Raw genomic sequence first — 26,515 nt, forward strand, 5'->3', positions numbered from 1 at the left:
TTTAAAGTTTATATTTAGAAATACTGTAAAAGTAATGACTGCTAGAAAAATGGTGGAATGATATTTTATGGATTTTGCAGAAATGCTATAAGAAATTAAGTATATATAAGTAATTTAGTCTTAATGGGAAATAAGGTTAAAAAATATGTTATTTATAATATGATAGAAAATAGAGAAAGATGGAAAGGATTTGCTGAAACAATTACTAGAAGTGGGATACAAAAAGGGAGGTGTGAGGAGGTCGAGGAAACAAGGGAATGAAGGATAGAGTATGGAAAATGAGGGATGTTTTTAAATTGTTTGTGTTTTGCTTTATTTATGTGTTTAGTTTAATGGGTTCAGGTTGGGTTTTGTATTGTTTATATATTGTATTGTATTGTTTTTGCTTTTCTTCTCTTTTTTTTGTTTTTTGTCTTTCTTTCTTTTTTCTTCTCCTTTGTAACTTTTAAAAGTAATAAATATTATTTTAAAAAAAGAGAGTTGTTCTGATTATTAAATGGGAGAGGCGAATTGCATGACACTTTGCTTTTTAGAGGAAAGAAGCCCTAAAAGCCACTACATCCCACTAGCTCTGGAAGCTCTCTTACTGGTATATTCTGTTTTAAACTCTCTCTATATATCTATATATATCTTGCAGATATATATATGGCGGATTATATTTCAATAAAATGCTTTTGGGCTTCCATAAATATATAACCCCCCCCCCAAAATAAGTCTCTCTCCCCTTGTGCCTGTTTACTCAGGCAATGGTTCGCTGGGCCAGGCCAACAGGGAAGTTAAAGGGCTGCCCCACCCTCAATAAATGTTGTTGTTGTTAATGTGATGATGATACACAGTAACAGGGGTGTCAACTTGAATATCAAATACTGGGGGTGGGGGGACACCAGGTAAGCCTCACCCCACAGAATCGATCACATGACATGGTGCACGCACACCATTTGAATGGCAGTGCCCGTGAACTGGGGGTGGGGGCCTGGAGCCCCACAAATATTTTATTGGAGGGGCAGAGTTGGCCCCAAGGAGTTGGCTCCTGCGGATCACCAACGAATATCCCCTACGAAGCGCGACGACGCAAAATACACTGAATGAAAAGCAGTGTTGTTGTTGTTATGAACGCACACGCGACACGTAACGGCCCCCTTTCACACGTGCAGCCGGGCTGCGGCCAAGTGACGCGCCTGTGCACGTGCGAGCCGATCCTCCGCGCGCGCGGCGCCCCTCTGAGCCTTCCTTCGGCAAGCCGAGCGAGGGCCGCGGGCTGGAGGCGACGTGCGCGCCGGCAGAAGCGCGGGACTCCTCCTCGGTCTCTTCCACCTCCCTCCCGCCTCCCCCCGTCTCTCCATCTGGTTCGGTCCTCGCGATGCCGTCGTCGGTTCGTGCCTCCCGCTGGCGCAGCCCATCTCTCCTCCGCTGAAGGGGGGGCGGCGGCGGCGGATGGAGAGATCGAGAGCGCGAGTCGCTTCTCCCGCTTCGTGCCTGGTCGCCTCGCTCTCCCCCGGGCTGGCCATCCTCCCCGGCCGGCTGATGGTGACACTCCGGTCCGTGCTCTTCTGGGCTCTCGTGTACGCTTACTGCGGCCTGTGCGCCTGCAGGGAGCTGCTGAAACTTTTGTGGAGCCTCGGCACGAGGCCGGCCAAGACCTTCCAGTGGCTCGTCCGGGAGAACCCGCCGGGCTGCCTCAACGACCCTTGCTGGGGGACTCACTGCTATGTCCGGATCAAGGTAAACAGGAGCTTGCGGGGAGGGACGGCGCCGTCCTCACGAGCTGCGAGGTCTGCGTGTCTGCGGGGAGGGAGCCTCGCTTCTGCTGCCCAGGGCAAAGGGGGCACTCGATCGCCCTCTTCGTGGGAAAGGACAAGCACAGGCAGAAAGAGGCTTGCCTTGCTTCCCTCCTCTCTCCCTCTCTTTTTCTCCTTCCTTCCCTCCTTCCCAGTTCTGTCGCTGCTGGAAAACAAGGCAGAATGCAGCCCATAGAAAGGGTTGTGTTTGCTCCACAAACACCCACACATTGCTGCAGATAGATGGGTGCACACACATGTCATCCTGTGCACACCACACACACACACACACAAACATATATATTTGGGGAGGCGGGAGGCGTTATGGAGGAGGCGGGCTTGCAAGCAGCAGTCCATTTCCGAGATGCGAACAGTGAGAATAAGCGTGCGAGCTTTCTGGTCTTTCCTGGTGTTGACGAACCATGTGTTTTGTCTGTGCCAAAACCTACAGCGGGTCATGATCTCTGTGGGTCGTGATGGTTTTGACATTCCTGTCTGGAACAGATGCCCCCTCCCCTCCCCCCCAAAAAGAGAGAGAAAGCCTTGAGAGGAAATGCGAATATAAGCAACCAGTGTGCAGACATGAGAGGCAATGCATTCGAGGTGATTTGCAAACACGCTACTCAACCTTGCTTCAGGAAAAAGTCTGGGTGCTTAACCTAACTCCTGGTTTGCCTGATCTCTTAATCTCTGCAGGCACCGACTAAAAGTCCAGTATCTGGTCCATATGTGGTATCTGGGACAGAACTTTTTGGTGAGAAGGCAGCGGTGGCTCTTTCTTTAATCAGATTTATTTATAATTTTAAAAATGCTTGGAGAGTAGGTACACTTTTCCAGCACGCACACAAAAAGGTCTGCGAGCCCACACTGGGGGGAGTCAAAATTGTCTAGTCTCAAGGCAGAAACTGTGGTGGCGCATGAATCAAATGCCATCTTTGAAGTGCAGAGGCCATGTCCTTGATTCTAGGTCCCAAATTGCTTCAGCAGCATTCATATCTCTTGACTTGCCCTGGATTCATCAACTCAGCATCATCAACTCAGGGAAGAAGGACATTGGTGGGACTAGTTTATTGATTCTTTTGCCCTTCCAAAATGATAAATAGAAGATGCACTATACTCGTCTACAATTGTTTGCAGGTTTCATTTTCTCATTAAGAAAACACAGCCTTTTAGTGTTCCCAGGAGCTGTGCAGAATGAAGACATGATCTGCTCCTGCCTACTGGAGGGAAATACAAGCTAGGTCAGAATGGCAAGGCTAGTTGGTCATCAGATCCAACCCACCCCACTGGTTCTAGTCCTACCCCCTGGAGCATCAGAGATCATGGTGTGCTCGAAACCCCTTCAAATATTGCCCCCCATCATGCCTCACCTTAATATTTTCCTGCCAAACCTACCCAACTCTTTCAAGCATCTTCCAATGGCTTGATGCATGGATAGTGCTTAAGTAGAATTCCACATTGCATACGACTATTTGTTGTTGTTGTTTAGTCATGTCCAACTCTTTGTGACCCCATGGACCAGAGCACGCCAGGCACTTCTGTCTTCCACATTAGGGTGGCACAAATCGGAACTTCCTCATGTTGATTTCTTCCTCTCTGACTGCTAACGTATAGAATCGGTTACTCTTTGCCATGATATTAGCATGCTGTATGGCTTCCCCTGCCCCGACCAACCAAATGATGTGAGCCAATTCAGATGTGAGGATCCCAACATGGGATAAAAGAATTCTACACAATGGGGTGGGGGAGAACTTGGCACATGGAATCCACTTTCAGTGACATCCCATGTTTTGTGTAGCAAGCGGTTCTGTCCTTTAAATGGTTCTGAAAATGTATCTTTCTGTGCATTGATCCACTACCAAAATGAAGGAACGAAACTTAGAAGAGCCCTGCCCATTCAGGCCAAAGTGCTTTTGGGTAGACCACAAACAGGACATGGGATCAGATGTATATGGAAAAGTTAGGTTTGCAAGTTTCCTTGCAGTTTGTTGGAAAGAGCTTGAAATGCAGTGGTACCGATGATAAAGATTACCATTAAGAACTTCACGCGCTTGTTGTGAAACATTGGGGGGGGGGGGAGAATATATTGCAGAGTTGGAACTTCGATATGCACTTAATTTCTATAATGCCATTGAAATTTTCCCTAAGAAAATGAATTAGCAGTATATATCAAAGCATTGTAAGGTATGTAAAAGCACTGTTGATACTTTAAGTTGAATTACCCACCCAGTTAGTTAATGGTAGTTAAGTGCCCTTAACTACAATAGAAATAAATTATGTAGACTTAATGGCTGTGGGGAAAATTCCTATAAATGAAAGAATAGAGATTTAGAAATCTATGTTCAATCTATAAAACCATAGCTAACTTGAAATTTTAGTGAGAAGTTCTTTTCATGTACATCTAAAATCAAGCAAGTTTTATTTATGGTGATAAAGTATTTAACAGAGAGTCATGTGGCAATTATTCTAAAACTTAGGACATATGCCAATATCTAGAACCCGATGCGAACAAATTTGCATGGCAATTTATTTCCCTTGCTCTGAAATGAACAAAGCAAGTTTTGAAGCCATAAGAGTAAGATGAAGGAGAACCTCTCTCTAGAAGGGTGGCTGGGCTGCAAGGCTGGGACACTCCCATCTCCAGGAAGCACCCTGTTGAGTGAGTACAAATGTGTTGTTAAATAGAATTTGCCATGGTTTGTTCTTGTGGCAGCACAGCTAGCCACTTTGGCAGCCATAAAACCAGCACAGTGTCAAGTTAAGCACCACTTGCTGGAGTGCCAGCTTGGCCCCATAACCGTGGGGGCCGTGGGGGCCATATAGTGTGCATGGCCCTGGAGCTGAAATTTGTGGGTGCTCGGCCCCTTCATGGGGAATTTTGTGGGTGCTTAGGCACCCCAGGGTCCCAGAGAGTCATCACCTATGACCACATGCCTCCACCACTGCCTCATTTTGTCCTCGGGGAAAGGTGCTGGGTGCCCTCTCACATGCAGCAGTATTCAGAAGCGCATACTGGCTGTCTCTAGTGAATTACTTCATAAGCTGTTGCTGCTGCATACTTTATCAGCTAATTGCATGTTGATTTGGCCATCAGTCTCATCATCTGTCTTACAATGGCACTTCAGGCCTACTGACTCCCCCCCCCCCTGTAAAATAAATTAAGTGCCTCTTGAATATTAATTCATTGAATCAAGGCATGAAACACCGTTCCCCATATCAGTCAGTCTGGGCTGCTCATTATGTGGGTGGGACAGGGCCTTCTCTGTAGTGGTGCCTCAGCTACAGAATCCTCCCCAGCCCTCCTGGAAGCATGGATGAATACAACACTGCTTCCATTGCTTGGTGAAACACAGGCTTACTTTCCTAGGCCGTTGCATGTTTTGTTGGATTGCTTTATGAAATTGTTTTGCGTTGTTCCGCTGGTTAGTGAATTTAAATTTTAATGAGCTGTTTTATGTAGCTGTTGGAATCCACTCTGTGAACACGAGGTGATGAAAAGTGGTCCATAAATGCAAAAAAGAAAAAAATACAATGTTAATTTTTGTTTGTTGCAAAACAGCTTTGGAGATGGGAGGGGTACATGCACAACATCACAGATACTAGCCAATCAACTCTTGGCAGAGTTGCTTTCTGCATGGAGAGGGAAATGTTTGTCAAAAGATAATGTTTAGAGCTCTTCAGCTGGAGAAGAAAATTTTCATGTCACTTCTGTTTTGCGTGTTTTTTTTTCTTGATAACAGCTTATTCCATTAGTTCCAAGAATATTTATAGAATTAATTAAGTACGTATAAGGAGGAAGGATCAGATTGTGATTAAATTAGTTTAGCAAGCATGGCTTTTCCTACTCTGGGAATTGTTGTCCTGCGAAGGAATAACTGGAGGGCAGGAATGGAGAACCTGTGACCCAATATTGCTGGACAACAATCCCCACCGTTCCTCACCATTGGCCATGAAGGTTGGGGCTGATGGGACTTGGAGTCCACAAACATGAGCAAAGCTTCCCTTTCCTGCTGTGAGGAATCTGCAACATCTTCACAATCCAGCTGTGAGGGAGAGAGGGAGAAGCCAGGTCATATATACACTGGCTTTAAGATGTCCTTGGCTTTACTGCTTAGAGAAACCTTAGTTCCCAAGCGCTTTACCAATTTTGCCACAAGATTCATTTCACCACGACTTCAGAATAATGAAGCGGCAGCCACGTCAACCTCTCTCAATTATCCGGAGCCATCTTCTTGCACTGCAGCTGAGTGTTCGCCTCTCACAGCTGGCTGATGTCAAGCATGAAATGAAGAGAGGCTCTCAAGATAGCTGCTAACAGACAAAGATCCACAGCGCCTGGCTGGTGTCCTTATTAGCAGTCTCAGCAGAGAGCTTGTTTGTTGATCTGAAATAGTATGAGAAGTAATGTGACAACCGGTTGAAGTAGAAGTTTGCCTGACACCACTATGGCCCTATTAAGGCTTCGGCGGAAAGCCTGTACAGTTGCAGTGTCCGACCTAGGGTACGTACACACCGTCTTAATTTTGCAGAAGCCACTGCTCCTGATAAGGCGACAGAGGACAGGTGTCTGCAGCATATTTCATAACAAGCTCCAATTAGCTCTCTTTTCCAGGTGTTGCCTGTCATCCCTGCCTGAACCAGAAACAAGGAACTGCATAAATCCTTTTAAGTGCTTGCTTGATTTGTGCAAAGTCGCCATAAAGTGGAACATCCCCCATGTTCCTCCTCCTCTGTTCCTCCCATGCTCCTCTACCCTCCTTGGAAATACCTGGATGCACATCCACAAATAGCACAAGAATCCATAAAACAAGGAGTTGTGAAATAGTCCTGCTAAGGTGCAGACAGATGGCCAATATTCCTGGAGGTGGGGACAGTGTGCTCTCAAGTAAGTTGGACCAGTCCGATGCTCGATGCCGTGTGATGGAGAGCCTGGTGTGAATATTAGAACGGTCAGTTGGTTAGAGAAATCTTAACTAATACTGTTCATATATTTTTCAGGGTTTATTTTGGATGGTGACCTCATGCGCCACACAAGGCACCGAGGGGAAGGGGAGAATGCACACAGAAGGTCTCATGTTTGACATCCCTTCCCAAAGAGCTACTGCTGGTACAGTTGTACCTCAGAAGCCGAACGGAATCCGTTCGACTTCCAAAAGGTTCGAAAACCAAGGCGCGGCTTCCAATTTGGCTGCAGGAAGCTTCTGCAGCCAATTGGAAGCCACGGAACCCACGTCCACGTTCAGGTTCCAAAGAACATTCGCAGACCGGAACACTCACTTCCGGGTTTGCAGCGTTCAGGAGCCAAAATATTCGAGTCGCAAGGTGTTTGACTTCCAAGGTATGACAGTACTGAGCTACCAGACTAATGATTTGATTCAGTATAAAGCAGCTTTCTATATTCCTATTCCTTTCTGTGTGAGAGAGAGGCGAAAGGTCTCAGAAGTTACCTACCTGCCATCCACTCTGAAAGTACTTACCGGTACATTAGAAAATAATTAACATTTTAAAAAGACCACTGCTCAGCTAATTGGAGGCCCCCTTTTCATCGGGCTGAAGCTTTTAAACTGGTGAGGCATTGTATCCTTGTTTAACACTGCACCTTCAGTGATAATGCAGCTGAAGCGATCAAGAAATGAAAGGGAGCGAGTTGAAAGAAAACATGATAGTATGCTATTGGTCTTATGAATGCAGAGAAAAACTGGACTGCTGCAACTTTCCGTGTGACTCTTGAGAAGCACGAAATTCAAGCTATCCTTTGAACAAAGCTCTGCTCCATACCTAAACAGTAATCGTTGAATATAAAAACACAACTTGTCTTCTCTTTCACTTACAGGATTCCGGGTTAAGATTCCACTATGTGGCTGCTGGAGAGAGGGGCAAACCGCTTATGCTGCTGCTTCATGGCTTTCCGGAGTTCTGGTAAAACTCTTCCTTTATGTTAGTTTTATGCCACATATGCTTCTGTTTATGAACTACATATGCAAGATCAATATCCATGTGTGTTTCACTACAGTTATTAGTACATAGGCACTAGCTTCCCTTGACAATCGGGGAGCCCCGGTTTTGACCCTCAAAGCCCTACACGGCCTAGGACCCAGGTACCTATAGGACCGCCTCTCCTTGTATGCCCCACGGAGGACCTTAAGGACAACACTTTGGAGGTCGTAAGGTGGTTAGATTGGTCTCAACTAGGGCCAGGGCCTTTTCAGTACTTGCCCCGACTTGGTGGAACACTCTGTCACAAGAGACTAGGGCCCTGTGGGACTTGACATCCTTCTGCAGGGCCTGCAAGACAGAGCTGTTCCGTCTGGCCTTTGGTTTGGACTCAGTCTGACCCTTATTTTTTCCCTCCCCTTACAGTTTTGATCCATGGGCTACTTTTAAAATGAGGCTGCATTTTAAATTGCATTTTAACCTGTATTTTAAATTGTTGTTTCCTCCCCCCCCCCAATTGTGTTTTTATTGTAATTTTACTGGTGTTAGCCGCCCTGAGCTCTGGCTGGGGAAGGCAGGGTATAAATTATTATTATTATTATTATTATTATTATTATTATTATTATTATTATGCGATGTCTGAACACTGAGGCAGTACAGTCCCCTAAAAGAAAACAAAAAAAAAAACAAATTTGGGGGGTGTGGAATTCCCTCAGCCCCTAGGAGTCAGCACCTATGAATCTGTATCCTGCTTTTGTCCAAGAACTCTTAAATTAGTAGCTATTGTATTGATAATCAAAGCATGGTAACTGTTATTACCCATACATGTTGCACATCACAGACAGGGACCTAAATCCTAAGAAATTGTCTACCCGCTACCTGAAAATTTGACATGTGTATGTGTACTTGAAAGGCAATCAAAGTCAGTGTGTATAGGAGTGCAAATTAAACCTTATCCAAGTTGTTTTGCAGGGATGGGGGACCCATGGCTTTCCACGTGTTGTTGGAGTTCATCTCCCATCATTCCCACCCAACACTGCCAGTGGTCAGGGATGAAGGGAGTTGTATCCTAGCAATATCCCTGGAAGAGCACCGTTCCTGCACTGTTGCTTGGTTATATGACTCCAATTCACTTTTTCTGTGGATTTTGTCCTATTAGTTATATTTTATACAGGGGTGCCAACTTGGGTAAAATATTGGGGGGGGCGGTAATCCCCCCATAATCAACCATGTGATGTGGTGCATACACACCATTTGAATGGCAATGCCCATCAGTTTGGGGGAGCAGCCCCCCAAAATATTTTATTGGGGGGCGAAGCCCCTAGGAGTTGGCTCCTATGGCTTTATAGATGCCACAAAAGGCTATAGCTTCAAATGTAAAGTATTTACCGTCCAAAATTTGTTTTGTTTTTCATTTTTATTAAAGAGAAAACATTTTTTTAAAAAATCTTACGTTGTAACAAAGGAAAGTCAGAGAAAAAAGGGCACCAACTTACCATTTGTGTTCTAACATATTAAAAGTTACCTTCTTTTCCATAAATCTATCAATCTGCGTTCCTAAGAAACATAATAAGATACAGAGTAATACGAACTTAAATGAGAGCGCAAACATTGAAGGGGTTGAGGATAGCATTTTCTACCATATTAACCAAAGTCATGTTGCTATTCTTTTAACAATGGAAAACTTCATTCTAAGTTTTAAAAAAATGAAAGAAAAAAGTCGGACATTCCAAATACCAGCAAATACCTTAAAGAAAGATACTAAAGTATCTACCAGTTAATCAGGACCTGATCTTCTACCAGCCATGGGGCCAAATCAAATGTGTGTGTATGCTTGAGGGTGAGGATCTATGGGCCACTCTGGACAACCTGTTTATTGAGTGTTCATCCTGATTTGCTTGTAAAGATTATGCGGAGGTTACATTATAGCCGATCTTTAATGAGCATTTGTGTTTATTTGTTTCCAGGGCAGTTATACAACAGCAAGCATTTGTCCTACATCCATTCTGATTTACGGGGTGTTTATACATCTTCCTGTTAAGTCATTCTTCTCCGCTTTTTAATGCGTTTCACTTTCCAGACCATTGATTTTATCAAAAATGGATTTGGTACAAAATAGTGACACTCCGGAGGCACACGATGGTAAACAATTTGCCATATAGGCCAACATTAACATAACAGCGCAGTTCACATGGGTGCTATTTTTTTATATAAAAAATACAGTATTAAAATTTATGAGGTTAAAAATATGTATGATTGACTGTGGGAGAATCGCGGCATAAAGTACTCCAGCTAAAAATACCATAGTTATCTACGCAGATTGTATTTATGATGCTGGTGCCTTTTATTGAATCAAAAAGATGAAATGATAACTGAAGAGCATTTCAAAGTGCCTGAAAAACTTCCACTTTTAAAGAGTGAAAACAAGTTATGCAAGAGTAACTCATATTTACAAAATGGTTTAGCATCTTGTTTCAAGGTTAAAGTTTGGGCAAACAAAATAAATAGTCAAAATAAACTGATATGGAGAAGATGAGAGGGCAAAATTAGCTGATTACATGCACCATTGACTGTACCTCTTAATGTATCTACCCATATGTATCTACCCAAACCTTAAGTCTGAGTGACTCTGTTGAATGAAGTGAGGCAGATAACCATCAAGATAAGGGCCTTTTTGATAGTGGTACCCTGGTTAAAGAACAGCCTTCCCAGAGAGGTTTGACTGGAACCATCCTTGTGGTCTTTTCATCCTCTCTGTTCACTCCAGGCTTTTAAATAATTTCAACATTAATGTTAAAATGATGTTGGAATGAAATGAAGCGGCTTCAGCAACAAGGTTAAAAAGAATATGTAAAAATGGATTGATAATCAGATGAAAATATGAAGCTATAATATGTTAAGATATAGAATTAAGATAAAAACAAAGAGGGAAAGGATTTGCTGAATTAACCATGTGAATTGGAATACAAAAAAGGGAGGTGCGAGGAAGTCAGGGAAACGAGTAAATGAAACATAAGATATGAAAAGATTGATCTGTTTTTAATTGTTTTCTTTTTTTCTTGTATTTTGTGTTTTTCCTTTGTAATTTTTGTATCTTTTTTATTTGTATTTTTTCCTTTTTTTATTCTGTAACTTCTTTTTGTTTGTAAAACTTTAATAAATATCGTTATAAAAAAAATTAAATAATTTTAAAATCTGTGTTTTAACTTGGGAGGTGCGATAGCTCCTGTTTTCATCTTTGGATTTTTATGGTTTCGGCTCTTATTTTGCATTTAAATTGTTTTCATACTTATTTGTTTTAAGTTGCCCAGAGAACTTCATGCAGTTGGATGTCATACAAACGTTGTGAAACAACAACAACCCAGTAATACAAATAAAAGGGGGGGGATCAATAATAATCTCAAGTCATATGTGGAAGGGCTAGGTTCAATTCATACATTATTATTTTTAAAAACAATTTTTTATTGGTTTTTAAACAAATACAATAACCATTAAACACTTAACCAGCAGTACATGTAATTGTGTTTGTTTTCAATCCTTACATTACTGTGGTGGTGACTTGATCATAGAATCATAGAATTGTAGAGTTCAAAGGGATGCCAAAGGTCATTTGATCCAAACCCTTGCGATGCAGGAATCTCATCCACAAGGAAGCTTCTGATCTGACTAGTTAATTGGATAGTCTAAGAATTAATCCTGAGGTAGCCAAGCCAACCTCCTTCAGGTATGGTTGGACTAAAACTCCCATCATCCCTGACCTTGGCCTTGCAGGTTGGGGATATTGAGAGTCTAGTCCAACATCATTTGGAGATTAGGGTGTGTAGGTCAGTGGGCAAACTCTGATGCTTTTAAAAACCTTTACCTGTATTGCTGAGGGACGCGGGTGGCACTGTGGGTTAAACCACAGAGCCTAGGACTTGCTGATCAGAAGGTCGGCGGTTCAAATCCCCGCGACGGGGTGAGCTCCCATTGCTCGGTCCCCGCTCCTGCCAACCTAGCAGTTCAAGAGCACGTCAAAGTCCAAGTAGATAAATAGGTACCACTCTGGTGGGAAGGTAAACAGCGTTTCCATGCGCTGCTCTGGTTCGCCAGAAGCGGCTTAGTCATGCTGGCCACATGACCCGGAAACTGTACGCCGGCTCCTTCAGCCAGTAAAGCGAGATGAGTGCCACAACCCCAGAGTCGGTCACGACTGGATCTAATGGTCAGGGGTCCCTTTACCTTTACCTTACCTGTATTGCTAAACTTGATCCAAACCTCAAGAGTGCAGCTTTGGACAAGTAGCACAATGCTCATATAGTTTGGGTTCCTAGTAGCAGTTTGGCTACTGTAATAACATATGAATGGGGCATAAGTTTGTTGGGATACAGATATAAAGATTTCATGCTGTGAAATATGTTACAGGCACGTGTGAGATGCTAATAATTGGCATATTTTCTAAAGATTCACATATTTATACTGTTGGGTTTGCGGTATCCTTTGCTCTTGCTTGTCTGAAGAACCTTCATGGTAGTCTAGAGAATTGTCTGAGGTAACTCAGTGCTTTCAATGGGTAAAAGCAGCCTGGCCAGTGCTTAGAGAGGGAAACAGAAAGATTCTAAGCTTCTCCCAGAGATAGCTATGATTTACCATATTTTTTGCTCTATAAGACTCACTTTTTCCCTCCTAAAATGTAAGGGGAAATGTGTGTGCGTCTTATGGAGCGAATGCAGGCTGCGCAGCTATCCTAGAAGCCAGAATAGCAAGAGGGATTGCTGCTTTTGTTGCACAGCGATCCCTCTTGCTGTTCTGGCTTCTGAGATTCAGATTTTTTTTCTCTTGTTTTCCTCCTCCAAAAACTAGGTGCGTCTTGTGGTCTGGTGCGTCTTATAGAGCGAAAAATATGGTATTTATTTTACATACCTGATATGCTATAAATGGGTTTGCAGAAAATAGGACTTGCTTCTCATGAACAGCTTTTATAGGGCGATTGGCCCCTGCCTCACAGTTTAAACAACAACAACAATAGGGCTCTGGGGAAATCGGAGTGGGACTGAAAAAGACGCCATTGCGTTTCCTGAGCACTGCATATTTGGGAAGAAGAGGGGGACTGTGGAGCCTTTGAAAACTGGACCCACCAAAATACATAGCATCTCCAATGAAAAGAAAAGAAAATCTATACTTTGGACTATCCAACAATTTATTCAGAGTTTAAAATAATAGAGAAAGGCAAACAGGATGTGAAGGAAAAAAATATAAAAAATTTCCTTCCAGTAGCACCTTAGAGACCAACTAAGTTTGTTATTGGTATGAGCTTTTGTGTGCATGCAGATATATCTAGGATGTGAATAGAGATGCAAGATCCTTTTCAAACTATTTTTAATGAAGTTTTAAAAAATATTTTAAATTATTCAAAGTGGTGTGTCCCCCCCGCCCAGCTTGTCATGGCCGTTCAGTGACAATGGAAACTGATGGGCAATTAGGCAGCTGTTTGACCAAGCCATCTTAGAATGCACTTTGAGCCGCCCACCTGACAGGATGTGTTTTCAGACCAGTTTTGTTTAAGATAATGTGCAATGGAAAAGACTCCTTTGTGCATTATTTACGGATGGCAATACTGCATCAAGATATCTGGGGGTTTTTATGTCGATCATCTCCATGCAAATAGAGATCTATAAAGGTCCGTTGTCGGGTGTTTTGGAGTGTTGGTGTTTTTATGTGCCAGTCTTAGGTATCAGAAAATTTCTGTGTAGTTGAAAAGCACAGCTTTATAACACACACTGTGTATGCAGAAAAGCCTTTGCTCAATCCCTAGCAAGGAAGGGAGATGAAAAATGGGAGCACCTAGAAGAGAGGTTGGGGGCCCTGGGAGTAGGGATGTGAGGGACCATAAGGAGAGGGGGGAACAGCCATGAAGAGGGGGGGGGTGTGAGTGAGAAAAACCCAGCCAGGGAAAGAGATTGGGATTTGTTGTGATAGAGTTGGCTATTAGGGAAAGAGGATTGCAGAGAAAGAGGTGGGTTGGTTGGCAGAGGGGAAATGAGTGAATCAAGAGTTAAGGGATGTACATATCATCATTTGAAGGGATGCGGGTGGCACTGTGGGTTAAACCACAGAGCCTAGGACTTGCCGATCAGAAGGTCGGCGGTTCGAATCCCTGCAACGGGGTGAGCTCCCGTTGCTCGGTGCCTGCTCCTGCCAACCTAGCAGTTCAAAAGCATGTCAAAGTGAAAGTAGATAAATAGGTACCACTCTGGCGGGAAGGTAAACGGCGTTTCCGTGTGCTGCTCTGGTTTGCCAGAAGCGGCTTAGTCATGCTGGCCACATGACCCGGAAGCTGTACACCAGCTCCCTCGGCCAATAAAGCGAGATGAGCGCTGCAACCCCAGAGTCGGCCATGACTAGACCTAATGGTCAGGGGTCCCTTTACCTTTACTTTATATCATTTACTCTGGTTCCAGTGTGCTCCCACCACTGCTGCTTAAAACCGAGTGAACATGACGTCAGCCCCAATATATATACACCCTGTAGTTTCTCGAGAAACACTCCTAACTGATGTATTTCCCCTCAAATCAGCTTCCATCCGACTTGAAAACTCAAGCCACAGTTAAGTTCAGCCATAACACGTGTGCAGAAGACAGCTTCCTTCAGTAGCAGTTTAGGGGGTTGCAGACATGGGGGAACAAAACAGGTATTGCTTTCAGGGGCGACCCCCGCCCCCTCTCTGGTGTGCACAGCAAGCGTTAGTGCGACTTGAAGCACAGTGAGGGGAAACGACATTGCAGCATTTTAAGCTACTAATGTGTACATACTGTTTACTGAAGAGGAACTGATTTGAGGCAGATGCTGGGTGAGTAATGCATTTGGGAGGAATTTATCAGATGGCGTTCTTCCTATTAATCTTGGGTGAACAAAGTAATTTTAGAGGAATGCGTTTGGAGGTGATCAGGGGAAAATAATGAGCTCGCTTTCTGTGAAACTGGTGTTCTGCTGGAACTGAAAAGTGTAGGTTCAAAGGAGTCTGCCTGTGCCTGGTTTTGCCTTCCATTAAATGGGTGTGCTTCATTGTACTAGTTACATTTGTGACTAATCACATCCACAGTTGCCATTTTACAACTGACCATGCTCCCATGGTAGCCATCTTTGCAATAATGTCCACAACACTTTCTTAAAATTCCCAATGTGCCTTTGGGCTGAAAAGACTGAGATCTTTGCATACTTTCCTGTGCAACCTGGAAATTTCAGAGTCAAAGTTCAATAGTTCTACAGGTATAATTATATGCAAGTGAGGCTCTTCACCTTGCTAACAACAAGGCAGTTATATAGGCTTAAATAACCGGGTGATGTATAGTACATTATTATTAGCTTTAGTTGCAATAGAATTCATTGCCACACACCGTATATAGCACCTTCCAGGATCCTTTTAATCTTGACCCCTTTGTTATCCAATCATAGTCAATTATATGTTTAAATGAATAATAGTCAAACTCAGGCTATTTGTGCTTATTTAATTCATTTTTCTTATTCACTTCCTAAAATATAATACATTTTGAGTGATTCTACCCAGGTACTACTGGAGAAATTATATGGGAGTACCAAATCACTGACAGCTGTTAATCTTCATCATAAGAGGCAGCTGAGATTGACTGAAGAAGAACTGATTGAGAAATACAGCAGGAAGGAAAAAACACAGAATTTCGGTTAATTTGCTGCACGTGTTACATCTTCTTTTGAGCTGGAGAGCGAACAAGTTTTCTTGCTTTTTATCTTCTGAAAAAGAGCCAAACTTTATCCATCAGATTACTCCTGAGGCCTAATTCTTCTGGTCCAGATAGTCGTTTGTTTGTTTGTTTGTTTGTTTGTTTGTTTTTGTTGTTTTAAAAGGCAAAAAAGATGAGAAAGAAAGCTTTATTCTTACATTATCAAAGTCAATTCAGTACCCTTTTTAAAGATGCCCAGGGCTACTATAAAGACATACTTTAGCCACATTCATTCCTGTATTTACTCACACAGATATTTCATGAGAGCAAAATGGTAGGGGAAGGGAATGGCCCAGAAATGTCCTCCTTCAAACGAGATACGTCTAGCTGCATCAGTTTCCCAGATTATGGCAGAAAGTCTACGAGAAGCTCATGAGGCAGAGCAAAGAGGAGCAGCAATCACTGATACCTCACTGAAGTGGCTGTGTTAACTGTATAGCAATGAAGCATTTTCCTTTCGATGACCAAGTACTAGAATCTTACTGTATGTTTGGGAACATTTGGGGTCTCCCCACCTCGCAATAGGTAACTAGAGCATACCAGAATCAGACAAAGACTCATACGCCTAGCGCTAGATCAGTAAACAATGGTGCAGTTTCCAGAGAAAGCCCCTCGGGCCTAAAGTTGTTTTGCTTTCAGATGACTCACAGCGCTCTCCTCCCACCTCCAAATTCAAAATTACAGTGGTACCTCGGGTTAAGTACTTAATTCGTTCCGGAGGTCCGTACTTAACCTGAAACTGTTCTTAACCTGAAGCACCACTTTAGCTAATGGGGCCTCCTGCTGCTGCCGCGCTGCCGCAGCATGATTTCTGTTCTCATCCTGAAGCAATGTTCTTAACCTGAAGCACTATTTCTGGGTTTGCGGAGTCTGTAACCTGAAGCGTATGTAACCTGAAGCGCATGTAACCCAAGGTACCACTGTATTAAATTGGCTCCAAGCTGCTTTTCTGTACGACCTCACATGAACTACAGTACAGGCTTTCTCTATATGACTTCCCCTCACAACTCAAATCAGGAGTATTAAACTAGCAAGTATTACCTGGAGAGAGATTCCCAAGTATCAGAAGACTGTCTCCTATAACTAGCTTCCATTGATCATTCTGAGCTATTAACAGCGCATCAAACTAACCAATGATGATATCTCAGGCTCAGGAACCAAGAAGAAAAGGAATTTTTTAAAAGTATGGGAAATGTTTATAATGTATATACAAAATCATTGTAAATAGGTTAAAACATTAGCAGGGTTTTTAATGCACTTGTAATGTAATGGAAACTACAGACAATTTAGGAAGATTTTAGACAAGTATTGATATGCAGATGAAAACAGAATTAAGAGGACCCATGGATGGGTTGTAGAGGAAGTCAGGAGATTCAGAGTAATCTCAATACCTGAATGTGTAAGATATCTGGATGTAACTTTATCATTATTCTTTATTGTTTCTCTTTCTTTTCTTTTTTAACATTGGAAATCAAATTACAAAATAAAAATAAAAATGATGATCTTTCAGCATCCATAACAAGACATTTTTACTAAAGGTGTAGGGACATCGTAGTTACATTCTGCGTTGGGCACAGGAGTTAGGCTAGATGATATCCAACTCCGTATTTCTGTGAGGTAAAGTGATGCCTTGTTGATGCGGTGAATGTATCACCTTGTTTTGAGTTGTTTTGATCTGATGCAGCAAGATCAATATTGCGGGTTTTTGCTTCTGTGCAGTTTTTGTTTCTTCTTTTTTTATATAAAAAATGCTGGTATAACATCTTTCTTGAATTCAGGTTTGTGATCTTTTATGTTTCTGGTATGAACTGCTTTTCTAAAAATAAGGTAAAACAGCTTATCAACCTTAAGTAAAAAAAAAAAATACTAGGAAGTAAAACATTTTTCTTCTTTAATAGGTACTCCTGGCGTCATCAAATGCGGGAATTTAAGAGCGAGTACCGAGTTGTGGCCTTGGATTTGAGAGGTTACGGAGAAACCGATGCCCCTGCCCAGAGAGAGAATTACAAGCTAGACTGTCTGATTACAGATATAAAGGATATATTGGAGTCTCTTGGTGTGTTAATAGCATCCAAACTGCCCAGCTTATAATAATCCTAAAATGGGGAACGCTAACATTTTCCCTTTAACAAATTCTCGTTTAAATATGGCTGTTCATGTGTGCAGTGCATGCTATTTTTCTTAATTTAAATCTTAATTCGGGAAAATTGGGGTGGATTTTTAAAAGCCGCGATTCTTGAGCTGTTTATCAAAAATTCCTTACTTGAATCGGAATGAAAGCGTCAACACATGCAGTGCTCACATGCTGGGAGTTAAATGGAAAGGTCTTTCTCGACAATAAAGCCCAGTAGAAAGACAGCCAGAATGCATTTGCTCCAGGTAGACCACCCGTTGCACGGAAACTACCATTTATCCAGCAGCAAATCCGCATTAAGTTGCCAATGGGAAAATGCAATTCTCGCCCACACCCTGAGCAAATGCAGTTTCTGTGGGGGAGATGACTGTAATTCGTTTACAGGCACTTACTGGTTTGATGGCCAGCGCCACAGCTTTCCCCAACCTACATAAATTTTTGGATGGCTGCTTAAGCAGAGAACAACTCCTCTCCCTCAGCTTCCTCGAGGGTCGTGCTGTCTCATTCTTCTGCACTGGAACACAGTCTTCTGATATGCCCCCCTCCCCCCCAAAAAGAGGAGCTGTGTATGTGAGGGAATGAAAGCAGGAAGGCCATCTCCACATAGCAAGACTATCCGTGCCCTCAACAAAACAACATACAAATGAGTTTAAGATTAAGATTAAGATTAAGATAAAGATAAATTTATTGTCATTGTCCGTATATACACAGTATACACAACAACGAAAATCAAACACCCAAAGACCGGGTTCACATACACATTTGCACGTATCTCCAACACTCTCATCCTATTCAGACATAATCTATAAAACATAACATAATCCAGAATATAACATAACCTATTAAAGGCATAACATAACCTAAAACCTATCTCATTCCTTCCTACTCCCTGCTTGCTATTTCTTGCAACTGGCCCTGAGTTGCTTGCAAGTATTGTATTTGCGATGAAAGAAAGCACATATCTGTGGGGATATGGAACCTAAGGTAAATTGAGGTAGATGTTAAGCGTCTGGAAAAGGCCAAACGTTTCTATCTGTCGGACCGACAGACAGATATGAAACCACAGCAAGCATCTCAATCCGTAAGACAGAAGGTTGTAAAAGGGGTTTCGTTTTTCTTGTAATTTTAAAAAAATCTCTCTTTCCTGGTTGTATAATATTGCAGCCTTATTCCCCCACCCTTCTTGTTATAAGTTGATAAAGGGACGTGGGTGGCGCTGTTGTCTAAACCACTGAACCTTTTGGGCTTGCTGATCAGAAGGTCTGTGGTCTGAATCCACACAATGGACTGAGCTCCCGTTGCTCTGCCCCAGCTTCTGCCAACCTAGCAGTTCTAAAGCACACCACTGAAAGTAGAAAAGCTGTTTGCAGGCAAACACTGGTTTCCTTGGCCTGAAAAGTGAGATGAGTGCCGCACCCCATAGTTGCCTTTGACTGGACTTAACCATCCAGGGGTCCTTTACCTCATAAGGTAAAGGTAAAGGGACCCCTGACCATTAGGTCCAGTCGTGACCGACTCTGGGGTTGCGGCGCTCGTCACGATTTATTGGCCGAGGGAGCCAGTGTACAGCTTCCGGGTCATGTGGCCAGCATGACTAAGCCGCTTCTGGCGAACCAGAGCAGCATACGGAAATGCCGTTTACCTTCCTGCCGGAGGGGTACCTATTTATCTACTTGCACTTTGAGGTGCTTTCGAACTGCTAGGTTGGCAGGAGCAGGGACCGAGCAACAGGAGCTCACCCTGTCACAGGGATTCGAACCGCCGACCTTCTGATCGGCAAGCCCTAGGCTCTGTGGTTTAACCCACAGCACCACACGCGTCCCTCCTTTACCTTATAAGTTGCTCTAAAACACGTGCTGGAATATAAATAAACTCCAGTTACGAAAGAGGGGGGAAAGGGCTTTTAAGAAATTTCCCACCTTGTTGCTATGTTGTATCTCATGATTCTGAAAGCAGTTTATTAATAGAAGCACCCACCTATCGTGGTATGAATAATTTGCCAAGGGGTGAGTTGGGAGGGGCAGGGATGGAATTGAGACATACTGCAACTTCTGCTGTCATTCCCTTTGATGTGATAATGTATTTGGATGCAACTGCTGGTAAACAACTATCAGAAATCTATTTTTAAACAACAGGGTACAGCAAGTGCGTGCTGATTGGTCACGACTGGGGTGGAATGATTGCTTGGCTAGCTGCTATTTGTTACCCAGAAATGGTGACGAAGCTGATTGTTGTGAATTTCCCCCATCCGTCAGTTTTTACAGGTAAGTTTTTGGGGAGATGGGATCCAATGTTCTATCTGCCTGTAGCATTCTCATCTTTAAGCAGAGATGTGAGGTGCTGTTTTTTCTAGAAAAAGAGGTGCCAAGCCCCGGTGCCAAGTTAAGAACAGAGTGGGTTTGAATTGGAAGAATAAACATACCCAGGTGCCTCAAGCCATTAGAGAAAATGGTAGAGCAAACATCTTCAGAAACATAAGTACATAAAAGGAGCCACGTTGGTTCATACCAAAGGCCCATCTAAGTCAGTATTCTGCTCACTCAGTGGCTCACCAGTAGCCAATAGGAATTATTCAAACCCATACGTGCTTAGCACTTGTGACTCCCAACAGCTGCTTTTCAGAGGTATATGCTTCTGAGACCAGGGTGGATTTGATTTAAATCAAATCAATTTAAATCACGATTTAAATCACTTTTTACAGAAAGACTCATTCTTGCTGGTAGAATCTTAATATTCACAACCAGATGAAGGGTTTCATTTTTGGAATAATAAATTTTCAGAGTAGTTTTTACAGTTATATCAAAAGTTACTGATTTGGTTATATTATTAGAAATACATAGATAATTATGAAATTATTGTGAGGTTTAATAAGTTAACTGTTTATATTTGGATAACTTTTCTGCTGTACTTTATTGGAAGGAGAAAAATAATCATTTCCTTAATAACAATTTAAACAATTTATTTAACTAAAACAATAACATTATAGCATATGTATCTATGTTTGTTAACTGATGTAGTCAAACAATTAAGAAAACACTTAGACTGAGTTTTAGCACACATGGAAAACTTAAATCCTTATTTCCTGTTGAATAGCCTTTGGGCTATAATGTAACATAAATAGAAAACTATCTTTAGAAAGATTTTTCCTCCAAAAGCATTTATTTTAAAAATCCGATTTAAATTTTTAAAATCCGATTTTATTTTTTAAAAAAACATTGATTCTTATCCACCCTGTCTGAGACTGGATATACAGTACAAAGTGTCATGACTAATAGGCATCGATAGCCCATGTGGTCAGAATGAAAGGGAGGTTCAAGTCGGCAGGACCTAGGGTTGCCATATTTCAAAAAGTGAAAACCAGCTTTTTTAAAGACTTGCCTATGATCCAGGACAAAGCACCGCCTTTCAGAAATTCCCGAAAGAACACTTCTGTGTTCTCTCCCTCTTGCTTCTGTAAGATTAAGGAGAAAATAAGGTGTACAAGCTGCAATCCTAAGTGCAGTTCCTAGAGAATAAGTCTCAGTGAACGTGACTGGACTTTCTTTCTGGGTAAATGTGCATAGGATTGTCTGCAACATTACTAATTCCTAGGTACAAAAGGATATTAACATTTTATCATAATTCAAGATCATCAGCTTTTCATTTCAATTCACAGGTGTGTTATCCTTTTCATCATCATCATCATCATTTATTTGCCTTTCCACAAAATTGTGCCCAAAGTGCCTCACAGCATGTGAAATAAGCCATAATAAATACACCAAGCTAAAAAAAAAACCAACCCCAAACATGTCTTTTCTTTTCAAGAATACATTCTACGACATCCATCACAAATGATTAAATCTGCCTACTACTACTTCTTCCAAATGCCATGGTTTCCTGAACTTATGTTTACAATAAATGATTTTAAGGTAAGTGTGCTGAGAGAGAGAATTTGTATCGCTTATGGAAACATTGCTGCGCAGAAAGGAAAGGTATGTTTTTAATGCTTCCAACCTGGGATGGACAGATCTCCTTGGCACTATATTGAATACAAACCCACAGTCCCCAACACATTCCAGAACACCTTGGAACTGTTTCAGAGCTAGGGAAATTCGAACTGGTCCACATTTATCAGCTTTGCAGTTTCCAAAACAATATGCAGACTGAAACAGACCTGTCCTTCAAAATTTGCACTTACCCCAATTTTGCAATGCAGTTCTCCAACCAGTATTTACAAAGACACATATTTATGGGGAAAGTGCACCTAAAAATGAAAGTACTCATGAAAATAATATACAGAAATGCATTATATTAGGGGAAACTCACAAAAAAAATGTACGTGAGACAAAACTGCATATAAAAATGTGTTTATCGTGTGGATTTTTTTAAAATAAAAAAATGCTAATTGCTGCAAAATGTGGAAAATTGCAGATTGGGAAAAAATGAGAAACTGGGAAAACAGAAATTGAAATATCCTTCCATACTTATTCAGCATAGCCTGTTCTTACCTTGCTTTTTAAAATAATCAACTGGGGGTTAATTTTTTGATATCACATACTTCTGCAAAGTTGGGGGTTTCACTGAGGCGGCTGATGCCACCTTATTGTCCATAACTTCTGAAGGTGGGAAATAGAGGTATGATAACAGAAAAATTACTATAAAGCAAATGAGAGACAACTACAGTGCTTATGAATGAGAACTGTCTAGTAATTTTGGACAGATTTAATTCTTGTTACTTATTTGTTGCCACAGATCCTGAAAAGCCTCTTTACTGGCCAGTCAAGTGGAATTGGAAGGAAAGGCTGTAGGCTAACAGCGGAAGATATTGAAGCTTACCTATATGTATTCTCCCAACCAGGTGCACTAACCGGTCCCATTAATCACTATAGAAACCTTTTCAGGTCAGTCTATTCTTCTTTGATCAATCACATAATACGAGCCTCTGTTCACAAGCACAACCTAGGAGTGTTCGGGTACAGAGTATGGCTTAATTGAGGTGCAGAAGTCATTACCGTGCACTATACACTGTGGGTTAAACCACAGAGCCTAGGACTTGCCAATCTGAAGGTCGGCAGTTCGAATCCCTGCGACGGGGTGAGCTCCCATTGCTCTGTCCCTGCTCCTGCCAACCTAGCAGTTCGAAAGCATGTCAAAGGGCAAGTAGATAAATAGGTACCACTCCGGTGGGAAGGTAAACAGCATTTCTGTGCGCTGCTCTGGTTCGCCAGAAGCAGCTTAGTCATGCTGGCCACATGACCCGGAAGCTGTACGCCGGCTCACTTGGCCAATAAAGTGAGATGAGCGCCGCAGTCCTAGAGTCTGTCACGACTGGACCTAATGGTCGGGGTCCCTTTACCTTTGCCTTTATACATGCGTACAGAAACATAGCAGTCAGTTCTCACAGCTCCGTAAGAGATAAAATGGGAGTTTGGTGGCCTTATTTTGAATTTTCTACCTTGAAACTCAGTTCAGACACTCTTAAATGCCTTTTGGGCGTGGGGGAGGAAGGACAAAACTAGTTTGGAAATGGATGTTCAGCCGTGGGGTATATGACTTTTCTTAATTTGAAATTTATCTAAAGGAGGAGGATGGTAAATGTTATGTATGCAGTGTAAGCCAAGCCCAGGCTGCATGCATGCCATTGCAGACCTACACCTTGATGTCTCCTGGAGCGCAGGAGCTTCAGCTGCAGAACAAAAGACAGGAAGGATTCTAAAACGCTCCAATGGTATTTGCTGGTAGCTGGCAAGCAGCCAATCCCTGCTGCGATAGGGCCGGTGTTGTGATTTGCTAGTTGCAGCATAAGGCAACCTATCACAGGCAGGCTGGGCCGGCTTAAGGTATATATACTGGGCCAAGTGCCCCCTTTTGTCATTCTTGTTCCTGATGCGTCATTAAATTCTCCTGAGCCGAACCTAGGCCTCGAGTCCTGCTCGAACCCACCTACCCTTCAGTAATGTCACTTGAAAGTTGCGGTCCAATTTGCCTTTAATACGGGATGAGTTTATATGAAGTGAAAAGCCCTGTTTTCCTTTGTTCCTTATAAATATGTCCTTGTGTGGCATAACTGGGATATAGGCTGATAACCAATTGTGGCACACTTGCCTAGTGGGCTTCTGCTTGTGGAACTAGCATTCCCCATTCCTGCCTTCCCATGTGCTCCCGAAATCCGCTCCATAGGGTTCTCCAACCCTCTGGATCAGATGGGGGATGCATTGCCACAAGAGAGAGAAAGGAGCAGTCCAACTCTGATCACACAAAGCTAGTAGTAGCCCCAGATTGTATTTTGTATCCCTACCTGAATCGAAGGAAGGTAGGCCCAGATAAATGTGGCAGTGCAGAAATATATACAGATCTGTGTCCACACTGGCTACACAAGTTAGCCTGATTTCAGGTTGGATCTCTCTTGGTGGATTGAAGTGACAGACTATGAAATAGAATTAAACCTGATCTGTTTGTCCCAATTTTTAAAATAATAAGATCTTTATTTTCTTTTATTTTTTTTAAAGTTGCCTGCCTCTGCAGCACCACGAGGTCACCATGCCCACTCTGTTGCTGTGGGGAGAAAAAGATCCTTTCATGGAGGTTGAGATGGCAGAAATCACAAGGATTTATGTAAAAAATCAGTTTAGACTTACGATTCTGTCCGAAGCCAGTCACTGGCTCCAACAAGATCAGCCTGACATTGTGAACAAGTTGATATGGACTTTCCTGAAAGAAGAGTCAAGAAAAAGAGAGTGACTGTAGTGACTGTTGTTGTTTTTTGCTGGCACAATCTAAATGTTAAAATTAATTGTGATCAGGGCCATATTTGCAGCAAACCTTAGACCTGAGCTCTGCTAGAGAAATGTTTTTCAATGTACTGTACGTATTGATGCCAATGTTATTACAAGAAGGTGATGTAAGACTCTGTAATGTTAATGTTGGTTTTACCTGTATTCTGTATTTTGCACATGAAACACTTGCCTTAAAAATGTTTGTGCTTGTACAATAAGGAACTCATAGAAAGTTGCTTAGTTTTGGTTACTCACTTGCTTTAAAATTCTAATGTGTGGTGCCTTTAACAAATTTATAATGATTAATCAGTGCAGGGGTACCAGATGTAAAAGAGGTTATTATTGGTATGATGATCAATTTCATTCTACTGGTTGGAATTTTTTTTACTGTATTTTTACCATTAAAAATGTTAACAGGTCTTTTGGTCTACATATTACTGCAAAAGCCTAAAGAAAACAAAACTTGTGTCTGGGCACATTTTGAGATCCTAAAGTGACAAATCAGATGTAATTGTGCTAAGTTGATAGCTGCTTGTCCGGTGATGTAAACTGGGGGAAAAAACTAGGATGTATACACATAGTGTTTCAACAACTAAAATAGAGAATGAAGAACTATGATGACGACTTATGTATCCTAGTATTTGCCTTGTTCTAATAAACTGCAACTGACTTGGTGCCCTGTACCCAGCTCTTTATAGTGAGTTTTCTAAATGTATGACAGAAAACACGATGTATCCATTCATGATTGGTTGACTCCTTTGTGATATCATTATCCCAATTACCAGGAAGGCATTGCCCATCCTAATCCCCTCTTGCTGTGGGACTGTAACCTATCTGCACCATACATTTAAAGCAGTATCATACGAGAGAAGCCTTCCCCAAAGAATTATGGGAAGTTTGTTAAGGTTGCTACCGGTTGCTAGGAGGCTATTACCACCTTCACAAAACTGCAAGTTTTAATGGTTTAATGATCCATACCTCTTCCCAGTGGGGACACAGGTGGCGCTGTGGGTTAAAGCCTCAGCGCCTAGGACTTGCTGATCGAAAGGTCGGCGGTTCGAATCCCTGCTGCGGGGTGCGCTCCCGCTGCTCGGTCCCAGCGCCTGCCAACCTAGCAGTTCGAAAGCACCTCCGGGTGCAAGTAGATAAATAGGGACCGCTTACCAGCGGGAAGGTAAACGGCGTTTCCGTGTGCAGCTCTGGCTCGCCAGAGCAGCGATGTCACGCTGGCCATGTGACCCGGAAGTGTCTCCGGACAGCGCTGGCCCCTGGCCTCTTAAGTGAGATGGGCGCACAACCCCAGAGTCTGTCAAGACTGGCCCGTACGGGCAGGGGTACCTTTACCTTTTACCTTACCTACCTCTTCCCAGGGAATTCTGGGCATTGAAGCTCCGTGAAGGAAATTGGGGTCTGTGGGTTAAACCACAGAGCCTAGGACTTGCCGATCAGCGTTCGAATCCCCGCGACAGGGTGAGCTCCCGTTGCTCAGTCCCTGCTCCTGTCAACCTAGCAGTTCAAAAGCACGTCAAAGTGCAAGTAGATAAATAGGTACTGCTCTGGTGGGAAGGTAAACGGCGTTTCCGTGAGCTGCTCTGGTTCGCCAGAAGCGGCTTGGTCATGCTGGCCACATGACCTGGAAGCTGTACACCAGCGCCCTCGGCCAATAAAGCGAGATGAGCGCCGCAACCCCCGAGTCCGCCATAACTGGACCTAATGGTCAGGAGTCCCTTTACCTTTGAGAACACTGCACTCTTAACAAAATTAGGGCTGCCGTATGTCAAAGTCTGAATGGACATGGGAGCGGGGGGGGGGGGATTTCCGAAAAGGCGCTTTGTCCTGGATCAATGAAAAAATCACGGTTTTTTTGGAGGGGGAAAGCTCAACTATTTCCGGATCTTCCTAAAATAAAGCTCAACAATTTTGGAGTCTTCCTAAAAAAGTTTTTTATTCCCTTTCAATCCATATGGAGAAATCACACAGAAACAGATCTAAGTCCTATTCATGCAACATATTTTTTTTTACTTTTTGAAAAATGGCTTCAATACATAACAACGTATTTCATTGAAATCTAGCTCACTTGGCATCAGATCAGCGGAATTCAAACACCATCCAATCTCTACTTCTCCTCTGCCGTGTCCCAGTGACACCCCTGCCAGCTTTCTATACGAGTCCGCG

General features: G+C 42.6%; 1 protein-coding gene across 1 annotated transcript; it reads left to right on the top strand.

Annotated features, from left to right (window-relative positions):
* Positions 1-1,201: 1,201 nt before the first annotated feature.
* Positions 1,202-25,023, top strand: EPHX4 (epoxide hydrolase 4). The gene is made up of 7 exons (XM_081914267.1): positions 1,202-1,722; positions 7,612-7,697; positions 17,350-17,507; positions 19,721-19,849; positions 21,390-21,493; positions 22,317-22,465; positions 24,074-25,023. The coding sequence occupies exons 1-7, from the start codon at positions 1,435-1,437 to the stop codon at positions 24,303-24,305; spliced, it is 1,146 nt and encodes a 381-aa protein (XP_081770393.1). The 5' UTR covers positions 1,202-1,434; the 3' UTR covers positions 24,306-25,023.
* Positions 25,024-26,515: the final 1,492 nt, after the last annotated feature.

The sequence above is a fragment of the Podarcis melisellensis genome (assembly GCF_964234715.1).
Source record: "Podarcis melisellensis genome assembly, chromosome: 6".
Taxonomy (NCBI): domain Eukaryota; kingdom Metazoa; phylum Chordata; class Lepidosauria; order Squamata; family Lacertidae; genus Podarcis; species Podarcis melisellensis.